The sequence below is a fragment of the Zootoca vivipara genome, chromosome 15 (assembly GCF_965207765.1).
Source record: "Zootoca vivipara chromosome 15, rZooViv2.hap1.1, whole genome shotgun sequence".
Classification (NCBI taxonomy): Eukaryota; Metazoa; Chordata; class Lepidosauria; order Squamata; family Lacertidae; genus Zootoca; species Zootoca vivipara.
The window spans coordinates 15043830-15059530 of NC_142598.1; the positions used below are offsets into that span (position 1 = coordinate 15043830).

At 45.6% G+C, this 15701-nt stretch overlaps 1 protein-coding gene across 1 annotated transcript in view; it reads left to right on the forward strand.

Annotated features, from left to right (window-relative positions):
• WDR3 (WD repeat domain 3) overlaps positions 1–15701 on the forward strand; it is a 28787-nt gene that overhangs the window by 400 nt on the left and 12686 nt on the right. The window contains exons 2-17 of the mRNA XM_035140766.3: positions 361–564; positions 1158–1367; positions 1796–1914; positions 2356–2434; positions 6359–6454; positions 7414–7524; positions 8408–8509; positions 8631–8728; positions 9444–9548; positions 10244–10474; positions 10979–11072; positions 12403–12504; positions 13174–13259; positions 13570–13705; positions 14255–14311; positions 14995–15095. Of these exons, the coding sequence (XP_034996657.2) occupies positions 394–564; positions 1158–1367; positions 1796–1914; positions 2356–2434; positions 6359–6454; positions 7414–7524; positions 8408–8509; positions 8631–8728; positions 9444–9548; positions 10244–10474; positions 10979–11072; positions 12403–12504; positions 13174–13259; positions 13570–13705; positions 14255–14311; positions 14995–15095 (1898 nt within the window). The 5' untranslated portion in view covers positions 361–393. The remainder of the gene's footprint in view (positions 1–360; positions 565–1157; positions 1368–1795; positions 1915–2355; positions 2435–6358; positions 6455–7413; positions 7525–8407; positions 8510–8630; positions 8729–9443; positions 9549–10243; positions 10475–10978; positions 11073–12402; positions 12505–13173; positions 13260–13569; positions 13706–14254; positions 14312–14994; positions 15096–15701) is intronic.

Genomic DNA, 15701 nt, shown 5'->3' on the forward strand with positions numbered 1-15701 from the left:
ATTGGGGGTTGGAATACGTCTGCGGACAGCCACGCTGAATATGGATGCTGCCGGAAGAAGACCTGACAGCGAGGATGGGGCTGAAGGTGTGGTCCTGCTCCACCATCAGTACAGATGTGCCCTGCATGCAAGTAGCATGTGAACATGCTTCGGAACGGATTAAGTTAGTAAGTCGAGGGACCACTGTACATACAAGTAATCCATTAAAAACAGCAGGAAATGCTGCAAATGCCATGGAAAGTAATGTTTTGTGGTAATTCTTAAGAGGTGCAAGAAAAACAGCCATTGCCTAAGAGCCAATACCCATTTTCTGCATTTCTGCTTCAGAATTAACATTCACCTCCTCCCCTTCTTGTCCAGACTGGATTCTGCAAAGACCTGCAAACCTCTCCAATGGGGCTTACCAAGCAATATCTGCGTTACACGGGCGCTGCCCTTTTTGGAGTGGTTGCCAGCCAAAAAGGCAATATTGTCTATGTGACACTGCGGGGCGAAAAAGGTCGTTATGTAGCAGTGCCAGCCTGTGAGCATGTTTTCATCTGGGATACTCGGAAAGGAGAGAAGGTGAGCAACTTAATTAGCATCTGAGACGGAAGCGCAATAGTCCAAGATGTCCTGTTTCTTGCATTTCATGTATAACAATGTATTTTTGTTTGCTGTGGTCACACAGAGCTGTGATGGTGTCTGCTGATGGCACGGTGTAAGGCGGCTCTTTCGGCATTTTTCTATTGCCATTCCCTACACTGGATAGAACTCTGCTTATCCATATTGCATAGAAATACTTGAATTAAGCCACAAGAGTTGATATTATAGCAGTGCCTCTTAGAGCACTTTCAGTGGTAATCTTTTTCTTGCTAGCAGTTTCTGCCCTTTTATTTATCTGCTGTATACTAATAATGTATTTCTCTTAGTGTGGATTATATAGTCAAAATAGCAGTAACATCGATTTTAAATAAGGTATTAGCAGACTTGGAGGAACCCCTGCACTTAAAATTGCTCTGAGTACATGATTGTTAACTGTAGTTAATAAATTTGTGTTATGAGCCCTAAGGCTTGCAGTATATATTTAATTAAAAGATGTGCCCTTCCAGCCTTTTCTAGGTGAGCATGGCTGTGCCACACCATATGGCAATGGTCTCTTGCATTTCACCTTGCAGGTTCTCATCCTTCAGGGCCAAAAGCAGGAGGTTACTGCTCTTTGCCCATCCCCAGATGGTCTTCACTTGGCTGTTGGATATGAGGATGGCTCAATCCATGTATTCAGTCTCCTAAGTGGTGAAGGAAATGTTACTTTCAATGGTCATAAGGCTGCTGTTACTGCCTTGAAGTATGATGAGCTGGGAGGAAGACTGGCTTCAGGATCAAAGGTTAGAAATTCTTTGGATAACTGGTGGGTAATAGATGTAACTAAAGTGTGTCAACTGATTGTTGATAATGTGGTTCAAATTTAGGTATGTGGCATGTAGTGGATGAGGTCTGGTGTGTTGGTTGAACATAACATCCCTGAAGCTTCAGAACATCGTTGTCATAATTGATCATTTCTGTTTCATTGTAAATTGCTTTGTGGGCCATAAAAAGGTGATACAATGAAGAAAGAAGGCCATATAAATATCAAGTATCTAGCCTATTAATATTTTTGTGTTTTAAAATTTGAGGACAATGGTGAGGTAATACCGGGAGGTTAATTGTAGGTTGGTATTTGCTTGTTTTTAATACCTTGAATCCCTTGCTCAGTTTGGTTCATAGTGGGCATGGCTAAGGCAGTAGCATGTGTTCATTCTCAGTTTCCTTTTAGGACACAGATGTCATCATTTGGGATGTGATCAATGAGAGTGGTTTGTACCGGCTGAAGGGCCACAAAGATGCCGTTACACAGGTGGTCCTTTTGAAGAAGAAGAATATCCTGGTTTCCAGGTAAAGGTGCTCAGTTAAGAATGCATCAGGCAAACCTGCTAAAATATGTTCTGAAGGGATAGTTAAAATTCAGAGGGGTTGTGTCTCAGATGACAATCATAGAATTCTAGGGTCATCTGCTCTGAACCCCCTGCAATGCAGGAGTCTCAATTAAAGCATCTATGACAGATGGCCATCCAACTTCTGCTTTAAAACCTCCAATGAAGGAATTCTGTGCTTCATTAAAGTTAAGCTGTACATGGCCCTGTTTTCTAGTTTTTCCACTTTGTAATGCATGTTTATGCTGACCTTGAAACTCTCAGTTCACACACTGATACTCTGTACACATATGGTAGCCACGACAGACCAGAGATGCTTGACCCAGAGTGCTAAATATTAACCTAAAAGTTTAAGCAGGGTGAAACTATTGCCATTCATTGCCTTATCTTTTTTTTTTGACAGTGGAAAAGACACCCTGGTGAAATGGTGGGACCTGGATACACAACACTGCTTCAAAACATTGGTTGGGCACCGTACTGAGGTAAGTAGGATGCAGAAGGTTATGCAGAAAAACGCATGACTGTAGTTTCCCTGTTTCTCTATCTTTGGTTTTTATGCAAGGTAGGATGAGAAGTTGTGTGAATGTTTAAGAAGTCAGCCTCATTGAACTTATTTTCCAAGTAACTGCGGAATTTATTCCCAACTAAATGTGTGCTTATGAGCATATCCTTAATTCATCTGAGAGATGCATCATATGACTTTCTGATACACCGTCAGTAGGAAGAATACAGTGGAACCTCGGTTTACGAACACAATTGGTTCCAGAAGTCTGTTCATAAACCGAAGTGTTCGTAAACCGAAGTGAACTTTCCCATTGAAAGTAATGGGAAGTTGATTAATCCGTTCTAGACTAGGAAAAACACCCCCTAGAACGGATTAACCGCTTTGCTCCGATGCCTTCGCGGAGGCCGGGGAGTGTTTCCGCGACTGTGCTGCAGCCGCGAAAGCGGTCCCCGGCCTCCGCAAAGGCATCGGAGCGAAGCCCGAGCCTCCGGAAGGCATCGGAGTCCCGGCTGTGCCCGGGCTGTGCTTTCGCAGCTCCCCGGCCTCCGCAAAGGCATCGGAGCGAAGTCCCGGCTCCGATGCCTTCCGGAGGCCGGGGAGCATTTCCGCGACTGGGCTGTGCAGCCGCGAAAGCGGTCCCTGGCTTCCGGTTGCCGGGGACTGCTTTCGCGGCTGCACAGCCCAGTCGCGGAAACGCTCCCCGGCCTCTGGAAGGCATCGGAGCCGGGACTTCACTCCGATGCCTTCCGGAGGCTGGGGAGCGTCGCGAAAGTGCTCCCCGGCCTCTGCAAAGGCATCGGAGCGAAGCCGCTCCGATGCCTTCCGGAGGCCGGGGAGCATTTCCGCGACTGGGCTGTGCAGCCGCGAAAGCGGTCCCTGGCTTCCGGTAGCCGGGGACTGCTTTCGCGGCTGCACAGCCCAGTCGCGGAAACGGTCCCCGGCCTCCGGAAGGCATCGGAGCCGGGACTTCGCTCTGATGCCTTTGCGGAGGCCAGGGAGCCGCGAAAGCGATCCCCGGCCTCCGCAAAGGCATCGGAGCGAAGTCCCGGCTCCGATGCCTTCCGGAGGCTGGGGCTTTGCTCCGATGCCTTTGCGGAGGCCGGGGACCGCTTTCGCGGCTGCAGCCCAGTCGCGAAAACGCTCCCCGGCCCCCGCAAAGGCATCGGAGCGAAGCCCAGCCTCCCCGAAGGTACCCGACGCTCCGATGCCTTTGGGGAGGTTTGGCCTTTGCTCCGATGCCTTCGGGGAGGCCGGGCCTTCGCTGCGGGCCTCCAGGAGGCATCAGAGCGAAGGCCCGGCCTCCCCGAAGGCATCGGACGCTCAGTAGACCTCCGGCACCTCGGTTTACTAACTTCCGGGTTAGGATAGTTCGTAAACCGAAAGTTCGTAAACCGAGGTGTTCGTAAACCGAGGTACCACTGTACCACCTTTGAACTGAATCTACATATCTCGATAAACTGGCTTCCCTTGTAGTTCATAATTTGCTTCTATTAATTCATCTTTGAGGGGAATATTGCATTTATTGTATGTGTGATAAAATCAATGATAAATAAAAAGGCAAGTATGGCCATCTCAGGATCCACACAGTTTTATTGCCCCCCCCTCCGTTTCATTTAAAATGTGTAGTTTGACAAGATGCATCATAGTGGTCTACAAATTTTGTTGTGCAAATGTTTCATTTTGTTTCTCTGACATAAAGGAAAGCATGCTGTTGCCATAATGAACCAGAAAGTGTGTATTAGGATGTTGGAAGTGGGTGTTATTGGGTTGTTGTTTTTATTTTGATTATGTATTTTGTGTTCCGGTTTTGTTCTGTGAGCTGCCTTAGACCTCCAGGTATATTCAATAAATAAATAAATGTTCCAACCAATTTTACAGGTGTTTATCTCGCACAGAACTTTTGGCTCCTACCTGTGGTGGTGTGTGCTGTAGGATATTTTCATTTAGTATCTCTTAGGTAAAGTGGCACTAATTAATCTGGCCTCCTTTAGCTAGGGGACAGTATTTCTTGTGTGGCTGTCTTCCCCTTTCTCCAGTAGAAAGGGCCAATTCGAATTTTGCTTCCATAAACACCCCCTGAATGCCAAAGTGGAAGGAGTCCTCACCCAGTTACCGTGTTTCTCCTAAAATAAGACGTGCCTCTAAAATAAGCCATGGCACGATCTTTTAAAGGCAAAAATATATAAGACATCCCCCCAAAATAAGACATGTTGGGGGTACCGGTACCTACCCGACCCAGCGGGAGCCGGCAAACGCAGCAGCGCGCGCCAAGCCCCAGCCCAGCGGGAGCCCCAGCAGAGACGCGCCGAGCTCCGACTGAACGGGCCCCAGGACCCGGCAGCGGGCGGTGCACGAAGCCGCAGGACCCGGCAGGAGCCGGCAGCAGCCCCAGCCGCGCCGCGCCGCCCGAAGCCCAGGGACCCGGCAGCGGGCTCAGCGGGCGGCGCGCGAAGTCGCATTAGCCGGCAGGAGCCGGCAGCAGCCCCAGCCGCGCCGCGCCGCCCAAAGCCCAGGGACCCGGCAGCGGGCGGCGCGCGAAGTCGCATTAGCCGGCAGGAGCCGGCAGGAGCCCCAGCCGCACCGCGCCGCCCAAAGCTCAGGCGCACCGCACGAAGTCGCACCGCACGGAGCCCAGGGACCCGGCAGTGGGCTCAGCGGGCGGCGCGTGAAGTCGCAGGAGCCGGCAGCAGCCCCAGCTGCGACGCGCCGCACCGCACGGAGCCCAGGGACCCGGCAGTGGGCTCAGCGGGCGGCGCGTGAAGTCGCAGGAGCCGGCAGGAGCCGGCAGCAGCCGGCAGCAGCCCCAGCTGCGACGCGCCGCACCGCACGGAGCCCAGGGACCCGGCAGTGGGCTCAGCGGGCGGCGGGCGAAGTCGCAGTAGCCGGCAGCAGCCCCAGCCGCACCGCGCCGCCCAAAGCCCAGGGACCCGGCAGCGGGCGGCGCGCGAAGTCGCAGGAGCCAGCAGCAGCCGGCAGCAGCCCCAGCCGTGCCGCGCCACCCAAAGCCCAGGGACCCGGCAACAGGCGGCGTGCGAAGTCGCAGGAGCCGGCAGGAGCCGGCAGCAGCCCCAGCCGCGACGCGCCGCACCGCACGGAGCCCAGGGACCCGGCAGCGGGCTCAGCGGGCGGCGCGCGAAGTGGCAGTAGCCGGCAGCAGCCCCAGCCACAACGCGCCGCGCCGCCCAAAGCCCAGGGACCCAGCAGCGGGCTCAGCGGGCGGCGCAAGAAAGCCCCGTACCATGCTCAATAAAAAAATAAGACATCCCCCGAAAATAAGCCGCAATGTGTTTTTTTAGAGAAAAAATAAATATAAGACGTGTCTTATTTTGGGAGAAACACGGTAGCTCCTGTCTACTCCAATGCATAAGGGCATTCTGCAGCTTCATTGCTGTGCTGTTTCTGTCATCTAAAGGCCCATAGTGGTTCTTTCCACATACATACACACTACAGAATAACCAGATAATACAGGGGGGATTTAGTCATTGCCAGCAGCAAGGAGGAAGGAGACATTTAGTGGTACAGTGACCCTGCTAGGCAGGGCAACCAACCCTGATCAGAAAGAAGGTGCAGCACTGGAGGCCAGGCACAAACTCCATTATGTAGGGACCAGGAAAGGCATGGTGCTGGGGGTTCACCATCTATGAAACATTCCTTCCATTTTGGGGTCCAGAAGATGATTGGGATGGTTGAATTCTGTAAGAAAGAGCAATTCCAGAGCTGTTATAGGACCCCTTTTCTACTTCACAAAAAGTGGCCCATTTTCATTTAGTAGCTCTAGTTAGATATTTATCCTACAAACACAAGGAATCCAAATTGGTTTTGAATGGCTTATTTATTGCTGTTAATGAGGGGGCTGATCCTAATTAAAGATAATGAAGCCCTTTGGCATGTTCTCATTTAGGTGTGGGGATTAGCTATAGTTTCTGAGGAGAAGCTGCTTATCACCGGTTCTGCTGACAGCGAATTGCGGGCATGGGACATCAGCTATTTCCAGGAGGTAGGAGCATAACACTTGCATCATAACATTTGTATCTGTTTGTTTTTATGGAATTTGTATTATTCCTTTATTTGTATTCGGTATCGCTACTTGCCTCCTTGAACACTCTGCAGAAGTGTGGGGTGTAAATGTAAACGAATAATAATAATTTTCCTGTGCCTTGTTACAATAGTCCTTTGAATATACTGCTGCCTTTCTTGTATTAAAAGTGGCCTAGGAAGTTCTAACACTTCCTAGTTCCATTATTTTTCAGTTCCATTATTTTTCAGTATTCTGCAAATAGGGATGCAAAACTCCCCATGTGAGTCTGTAATAAAGAAGAGGGTTCACAGACGTTCTAACACTGGCCTTTTTAGGAAAAAGTCACTTCCTTGCCTTTATTTGGGCAATAAATAAAGCTTTGTAGATGCAAAGCTGCAGGTATTAAATATGAAATTTGTAACTATAATTGAAGGAATAACTTGGGTTATGAAGCAGTCATCTATATTTCCTCTTAACACTCCCTGTTACAATATGGGAGCAATTGGAGATGCCTCAGAGATTACTTGGCCACCACGTGGTTCCTCTCGTTTCCTTCCTGTTGCTTCATTGGATTAGGCCGCATGCAGCATGAAGCTGGCTATTGGATTGCACTGGCTGGCCAAAAGGTGAATCTGAGAAGTGGCATAATAACTGACTTACTTTCTGTTTTCAGTAGGCACAGCACGATTGGAAATCAGTGTCTGTTCAGCATGCTTTATGCCTAATTGCCCCAATGCTCAGTTTTGGTTGTTTCACTAATTCAGTTGTCAAGCACTTGCCTATCCTTTGGCTTTCGAGTGCAAGCATATCTTCCATTCTGCACCTCTTAAAACGTTAAGTGAATGAAGAATTGGCTTGCAAGAGGGAAAATGGAAGTTAGAGAGTGAGGCCTTGTCGTTATTCTAAATGTATTTTACTGATTTTGGCACCATAAACAGGAACCAGACCCAAGTGAGCCAGAGTACAAGAGAAGCAAAGGGCTTGCAGAGCACACTGGAGGATCTTCTGAAGAGGACAGGACAGAAGATCAGGATGATACGGACGATGAGGTAGTTTTCTGCTCATGATCTTAGGGATACAACATTCATGAGTGTTCTTCAACATACTTAAAATCTGTTAAAATGTCCCTATCTGAAATGCATACAAAGGGTGAATGTGCTCTTAGTTATCACTGGGTACGTTTTCTGTGTTACTTGTGCATATTGGTCAATATAAAATAAAACTAAAAACTCTGAAGGGAAGAATACACAATTGTGATGGACAGTCAGGTTGGATTCAAACCATATTCATTTGCTGCCCTAAGGATTTCTTACAATGTGGGTGAGGGTGTTCAGTCTCCTCTCTCCTGTTCCTCCCCAAACAAGACCACCTGCTCCTTTCCCTCCCTTTTTAGCAGTAATCTTTGTTCCATAGAAATGCTTTCCTTTAATGCATTGGCAAGTTGATGCAGAATCTGTGTCAGAACGTTGGTTCCTCTTTGCATTAAAAAGTCATTTTGTGCATCCTTAGTTTCAGTGCTGAAGCTGATCTGCTTTAAACAGCCTTGACTGCTCCTGGACCCATAATTCTGAGATATCTGCTCTGTAATTGGCCGCTGACCCTTGGTTGCTTTTGCTGTAGTTGGAGGCGAGCAAACTATACTGTGGAAGGAGAGTTTGGGAATCCATTCTTATGGTGTACTTACTTTGGCTTGCAGTGCTAGGTTGAACATCTCTTGATACCCGTATGTATCTGGAAGAATGTTTGACTTCCAGACCATCAGTGCTTTTAGGAGTCCTCTTGAAAGAAGCCATTTATGGTGTATTTGTACCAATTATTTGCAATACTGTCCTGAATTACTATTCTCTTTTGATGTACGCTTTTGGTGACTATTTTTTTATTATTAAAAAAATCGCACTATGGTTGTTTTCAATTCTTTTTGTTTGTTTTTAGCACATCCTGAAATGCGTGAAAGCTGGTTCTGTCATGCGGGAAGGAAGGGACCGAGTTGTTAATCTTGCTACTGACCGCACAGGGCGGATTCTCGCTTGCCATGTATGTTACTAGCTTATGGAACTAACCGGGGGGGGTGGGGTCCTACCTTTCTTTGAGCACTTTTCTATAGAGATTTCTGGTTCAGAGACCCGTGCAACTGACTTTGTTATCATTTTCCAAGGGAACGGACTCTGTCCTGGAAGTGTTTTATGTCCTTAGCGAACAAGAGGTTCGCAAGAAAATTGAGAAGAAGATGAAGAAAGCAAGGAAAAAAGCCAAGTAAATGCATATTGGCAATACATTTTATTTGTTTATGCTGAGAACCAATAAAGAGCTTGATTCATGTCAGGATGGAAGTGTCCTGTCATATGCAAAGGGCTTTAAATGTAGCTTCGTAATCTGTGATGAGTAAATCCTACACTTGCAATTGGAAATTACAGTTTATTTTACATGTTGCTGAGAGGCTCGGTAAAATAAAGTTCTAATCTACTGCCTTTTAAAATGCATTTTTTAATCCTTCCCCTTAAGACTCGTGTGTGGAAGGTCTCGTCAGTTTTGATGGTGCAACACTGCTGCATAATACTCTGTCTGGCCCAGCTATGTTACAAGACCTTTAATCTACTTAGCCACCTTGAGATGGAGCTTTGGGGATTTCATGGAAAATCTCAGCTATGCAGCTCTCTTCTGCCCTCTTAGCGCAGCACAAAACAAAGCAGATAACTGTTTAGTAGTAAAGGATTTGGTAGAGGTGGGAAGTCTCCAATTTGCTGAAATATATTGGATAGTGGGAGAGATTGAGAAGAGCAGGCAAATTCCACCTAAGCAGTTTCAGGGAAGAGGCACTTTGGAGTTAGTTGACACCCCCTAGAGGCTGAGTTTAGCTCAAGAGCTGCCAGCTGACATTATCCTGTTTATGTGCATTTTTGCTCTTCTTTTCTGACTCTAGCTGAGGTTGAGTTTAACATTTGTCTCATTTTTTTCTGGTTTTTCCTAGGAAGAGGTCAGGTGTGGAGGAGGAAGAATGCGATATCATTGTGGAGTGCAGCTTACAAGACAAGATTCAGCGTCTCACTAACATCAAAGCTTCTTCTAAAATCAAGTGAGTTCAAGGCATTAAGGGTGTTGCTCATAATTTGGATGCTCTTAAAGAGAGCTAGTGGGGCATAATAGTTAGAATGTTGAACTATGACCTGGGAGACCAGGGTTCAAATCCCCACCACACAAATCCCAGAGCACTTAACAGTAAAAGAGATGAGAGGGGGAAAGGGGAGAGCTTAGAGAAGCCAAGGGTTATAAAGGATAAATGTGAGCAAGGATAGTTACATGCACGTGAGCTTTTTTTTAAAAGCTTTTGTGTGTCTCTTCTGGTGTAGATTTTGAGGGATTGGGAAATAGGTGGCATGATGCAAATGTCTGGGAGAATTGTAGGTAGTAAGGCGCAAAGGGTGGAGGAGCTATTTAAACGAATAAGAGAATTTTGGCTGCTGAGAGTGATAGAGCTGGATGAGGAGAGTTGTGCACCCTGTTGGGTTGCACATGGGGAAATGGGATGGGACAAACCTGGCACTGGAGGGTTGGAGGTTAAGACAAGGAATTTGCAGAGTGTAGAAGGGATAGGGACCAAGAAAAGGGAATTGAGGAGAGGGAGGGAGGGGTGCCACTTGACCAGAACTACAAGAGAATGGGACGTTCTGAGCTTGTGTTTTTTAAACTATACCATTGTGCTTAGCCCCCTTAACTCTTTTATATGTTACCTGATGTTTTTTAACAATGATAATTATTTTATTTAAACAGGTCTTTTGACTTGATACTCAGCCCAAAAGGGGAGCTGAAAGCCACTGTAATGCTCCAGAACAACATAATTGAATCTTACAGCCTGAATCCAAGAGCGCAGATACTCCAAGTTCTACAAGTATCCAAAATAACTATTGGTGGTCACCGCAGTGATGTCAGAACCCTGGCATTTAGCTCGGACAACATTGCCATTCTCTCTGCTGCTGCTGAATCAGTTAAGATTTGGAACAGGTATGAAATGTCTCTGACCATTGGAAGAGAAACTAGTTGCAGTACAATGCTTACAGGAAGCATTAAACATATTAACTTTAGGTATACTGTATATTCAGATGGCTTCACATTGAGTTTAGGGAGAAGCCTTTCTTTTTTTGCCATCGATCTTTTGGTATTTTCTTGTAGCCACAGATGAGGCCAAAAACTTGGGGTTGTGCCAGTCACTAAACTAATTTGACACAAGGCTTCCTTGTGGTTAACCTTTTTGAAACTGAGGGCCACAGTCCCTTGAAGGAAAGTGATGGGGGCCTGCATATGCGGTTCTCTCTTGGCATTCCTTTTCCATTAATTCTCTCTCACCCACACCACCCATTCATTCATAGTATCTCCCTTACTTCCTGCAACATCACCCATTCATTCACACGCATGTCAAGAATGTTATGTGTTCCCGATTTTACTTAGTCTTTCTCCAATTCTGCCTTCTCTTTATGTGTATCTTTCATGTGTCATTTCTAATCCCAGGTCTACCTTACAATGTATCCGGACCATGGCGTGTGAATATGCGCTTTGTTCACTCTTTGTTCCCGGAGATCGGCAGGTCATTATAGGAACCAAGGTAAATTTCTGTACCTTCTGAACCTGAACAATCCCCCGCATGTTTCAAGTGTCATCTTTAGAGGAAGTTCAGTATGTCTAACTTAGAACCATGCGGGATGTTAATTCTGGAGGCATAGCTCCTCAACAAATGGAGTCCTAAAGGGAGATGCAATTTAGTGTTTGTCCTAGGTATACAGTCTGAGAGAAAAATCCTTATTGTAATGCCTGATTTTCAGTATATTGCTTTGGCTAGATAAGCCTCGGAGCAGTAGGGAAGTATACTTCTGTGTGTTTTCCAAATTACTCGGAGGACATAGGAGAAAATAGGATCAGGTGATGAAATTTATGGATTTGTTTGAAGGCCTGTGGCTGGAAATGTTTTCTCTTACATGGCCAACTTTGGCCACAGCCATTATAACACCATATTTTTCAAACATGGAGTTATACTTCAGGTGACTTGGAAGAAAATTGCCACTATACCTACTCATGAGTCAGACTGTGGATGTGCTAAACTGCTCCTAGTTGTCTTTGACTTTAATGAGTCAAAGACTCATTAGACCATACGAGTGTGCAAGGAGCATAGCTGTGAGTGAAAAATGAAACACAAGAGATTTCCCTGGTATTGCTGCCTCTCTCCTGCACCTGGGGCTTGATAAGGAACTGTCTTTTGTTTTGGCCAGAGTGTAATGCAGGGGTCAGCAAACTTTTTCAGCAGGGGGCCGGTCCACTGTCCCTCAGACCTTGTGGGGGGCTGGACTATATTTTGAAAAAAGAAATGAACAAATTCCTATGCCCCACAAATAACCCAGAGATGAATTTTAAATAAAAGGACACATTCTACTCATGTAAAAACACGCTGTTCCTGGACCGTCTGCAGGTCGGATTTAGAACGCATTTGGGCCGGCCCTGCCCCCCGCCCCCAGGCCTTGGTTTGCCTACCCATGGTGTAATGTCTCTATTTCTTTACTGGCGTCTCCCTTGGGTGTAATTATTGAAAAATCAATAGCAGTGAAAATCATTATTGCTAAGAGAGAGTTACAAATCAGCAAGTGCCCCATTTGGATCTTGCCTCAATCGTAAACTCATTAGGCACACCTTTCTTTCTCAGCCGCAGCCTCCTTCAACCCCAAATCTGCATTATGGGATAAGAATGCCCACCTACTTTACAGGATTGTAAATTAAGCTGCTAAGCTGTTGTTGGGTCATTGCTCAAAATCGGATGTTATTCTAGGCAGATGTAATTGAATCTGCCTGACCATCCCACTTTCCTTGGATGCTATAATGAGTTACCTTCTGTAGAATTTGGAATCATCTCTGTAACTAATGACCTGGCTTTATTATTGCTTTAGACAGGGAAGCTGCAGCTGTTTGATCTGGCTTCCGGGATTTTATTGGAGACCATTGATGCTCATGATGGGGGTTTGTGGTCCATATCTCCTTCTTCAGACCAGGTAATTAAAGCACACTTTCTAATTTCTCGCTATATGAACAGACTCGGACCATGTGGTAGTCGACTGAGGCCCTTCTTCATTTGCCCTCTGCTTAGGCAGTCTAGAGGGTAGCAACAAAATAATGCACATTTTCAGTGGTTGCTCCCCGCTTGTGGATTGCGCTCCTCAGGGAGGCTTGCCTGGCATCATCAATACATAGCGCTAGGTGCCAGGTGAAAACATTTCATTTCTGCCAGGACTTTGGCTCTTAATTTTCTGTGGTATTGGGATGTTTTAATCCTTTTAAAAACAGGATTGTCTTTTAAAATTTTCTTCATTTTGCTTTTATGCCAGCTTTAATGTATGTGTGTGTTTCACTTTGAGTTACCATGGTAAAAAAGTGACCAATAAATTTAAATAATAATTCATATGAATTATTGGTATCACATTTAAGGATGCTCATTATCATCGATGTTGTTGATGATGATGATGATATTTATATACCACCATTTATATACCATCCTTTATCAAAAGATCTCAACAATTAGTGCTGTCATGTATTGTGATTATGTTTTTATTCTGCTTATTTTATAGTTTTTATTCTGCTTGTAAATCAATTTGATACTTTTTGTAGTGGGAAGTGATCCACACGTTTGATGAAATAAATGTGAATTTTCCTTTTCCCATCAGCGTGGCTTTGTTACAGGAGGTGCGGATAAATGTGTCAAGTTCTGGGAGTTTGAACTGGTGAAGGATAAGGACAGTGTCCAAAAGAGGTGAGGGTGTTTTTTCAGGAAGCAAAGCACATCTGAACTCCACATTTTGTCCTCACTCTCTTAGGAGTGTACAGTTTCCTCAAAAATACAGCACAACATTGTCTTCCCATCTGCTAACATCTGCTTCCCAACACAAGTTTCTCCTCCCTGAAAGAATGGGGGAAAGGGTGGGAGTATGGCGAACCTCTGGGCACTAAACACTGAGGTTTGGGGTCTCCTTGCCTAAGAACTTGCAATGCACATCTAACAAAGCTTTCTGAATTTGCTGTGCAATACCAGTTCAATCAGTTTTATGCTTATATGATCCTAGGCTTTCTGTGAAGCAGACACGCATGTTGCAACTGGATGAAGATGTTCTCTGTGTACGGTACAGCCCCAACCAAAAGCTTTTGGCTGTAGCCTTACTGGACTGCACTGTGAAAATATTCTACACTGATACCCTCAAGGTAAACAAGGCTATCTTTGGAAATTTAGGTCCAAAACTATGGGAAGCAGTTGCCGCTTGCTGTGATGGCCTTTTGGTTTCCTCATCTTACGTGTTTTCATTGAGCGATCTTGGCAAGTCCATTATTTTTCAGTATTCTGCAAATAGGGATGCAAAACTCCCCGTGTGAGTCTGTAATAAAGAAGAGGGTTCAAAGTAGTAGAACGTACGCTTTGAGCGTATAAGGCCCCATGGTCTAATGCTGCCAACTCCATTTAAATGGATGTCATGTGATCAACACTGAGACTTTGGCAAACTGCCACTCAAAAGCAGAAAATATTGTGATAGATGGACAAATATTCTGACCTGGTAGAAGGAAGCTTTCAGCTTCTGCTTGCGGGAGAATGGTGGAAAGGGCAAGGTTCTTCCACACTTATGCACACTTTTAATACATTGTTTTGATATGTTTTTGTTTGTTTTGTTTACAATCAAGTGGCGTATATAAAATTTATGCCATTAAATAAATAAACCTGTAACTAGCTGATATACATGTCGTCTTCTTGCTTTCCAGTTCTTTTTGTCTCTCTATGGACACAAGTTGCCTGTGCTATGCATGGATATCTCCTATGTGAGTATGCCATTTGTTGGAGATTTTGGCATTGTTCATGACGAATGCACATTTCCTTTCCCAGTTGTAAATCTTCTCTGTGCTGCTTCATGCTAGTCTCATAGTTCAGTACAGACCATAGAAAGGCGTGAGTTGAATGAAGGCAAGAAGTTGTAGCCTCCTTATGTTGAAGAGCTCTTGCTCCCCCAGTGGTTGGCTTGAAGGCAGCCCAAAGCTGTGTCCATACCTACTTTGGTGTGTAAACATGTAGAATCTGGGCAATGTAACTGTAGTTCTCAAATTCTATTTTCAATGAGAAAGTTCAGTAATGGGGAGAGGTTGATTCATCTTCTCTGGCAGTGTACAGCAACATGAGATTGTCGTTCTTTTAACTTTTGAAAGTTATGTGCACTGATTGGAATAACGAAGTGGTTGTATATTGGAACATTCCATGGGGCATAAATGGCTGGTGTAATGAAAACACAGAGCTTCTTGGAGCCTTAGGTACACTGAAATAAAACACCATAGAGTTGGCTCCCTGATGATGAGAGCTAAGAAATTAATTTGCTTCACTTTCCTTGAAGCATAACACAAGATCTTGTTCTAAGTGTGTGTTACTTGACAGGACAGTAGATGGAAGCTGGGGGTAATCATGCTCTCACATCCACAACTGAGTTCCCTTTTCTTTCATTTTTCTGTTATAGGATGGAGCATTAATTGCAACTGGCTCTGCTGACAGGAACGTGAAGATCTGGGGCTTGGACTTTGGAGATTGCCACAAGTCTCTCTTTGCCCATGATGATAGGTGGGCAGATATCAAAGGGAACCTAGATGCCCCTGGTGTAGCATTTCTCCCTGCCCCCAAAACTAGGTTTCTCTGGTACTGTGGCGTCCAATATATGGGGCTGCATTCTGCAAGCTCTAGGCTAGAATGCCAGTTAAGTTGGCCTTGCTGAAGCTCCTAGTTTGGAGCCTGCAGAATATGAGGTGCTTCTTCCCATCCCCTTAACTTTGGCATCAGACACCTCAGTGGAAGGGCAGGTCACAGGCCCTTAGCTGCACAGTTCTGTCACCATTCATTGGTATTAAACACATTTCTATGATTTGACCATGCTGTACAGTCTGGGTTTTCTTATTGTGGATTTGTACTTGTGGTACTTAAGGGACCAGGGGTGCAGGACAGGCATTCACTGCTTGTGTCCATGTGTTTTGGGATCTTGAGTTTTTGTAGGAAAGAGAAGCCGCAGCGTTTTAGCCCTGAGCTTTTGCTTCCCTTCAAGACATCACATAACTTGCTAGCCCTTTCTGTTCACAAACCCCATGAAAACAGTTCAAGGAAAATGCTGGTGATAGCTAGTTAAGTCATGCTTGGAATAGAACCATTGATTTCAGCGAGTCTACTCTCAGGATG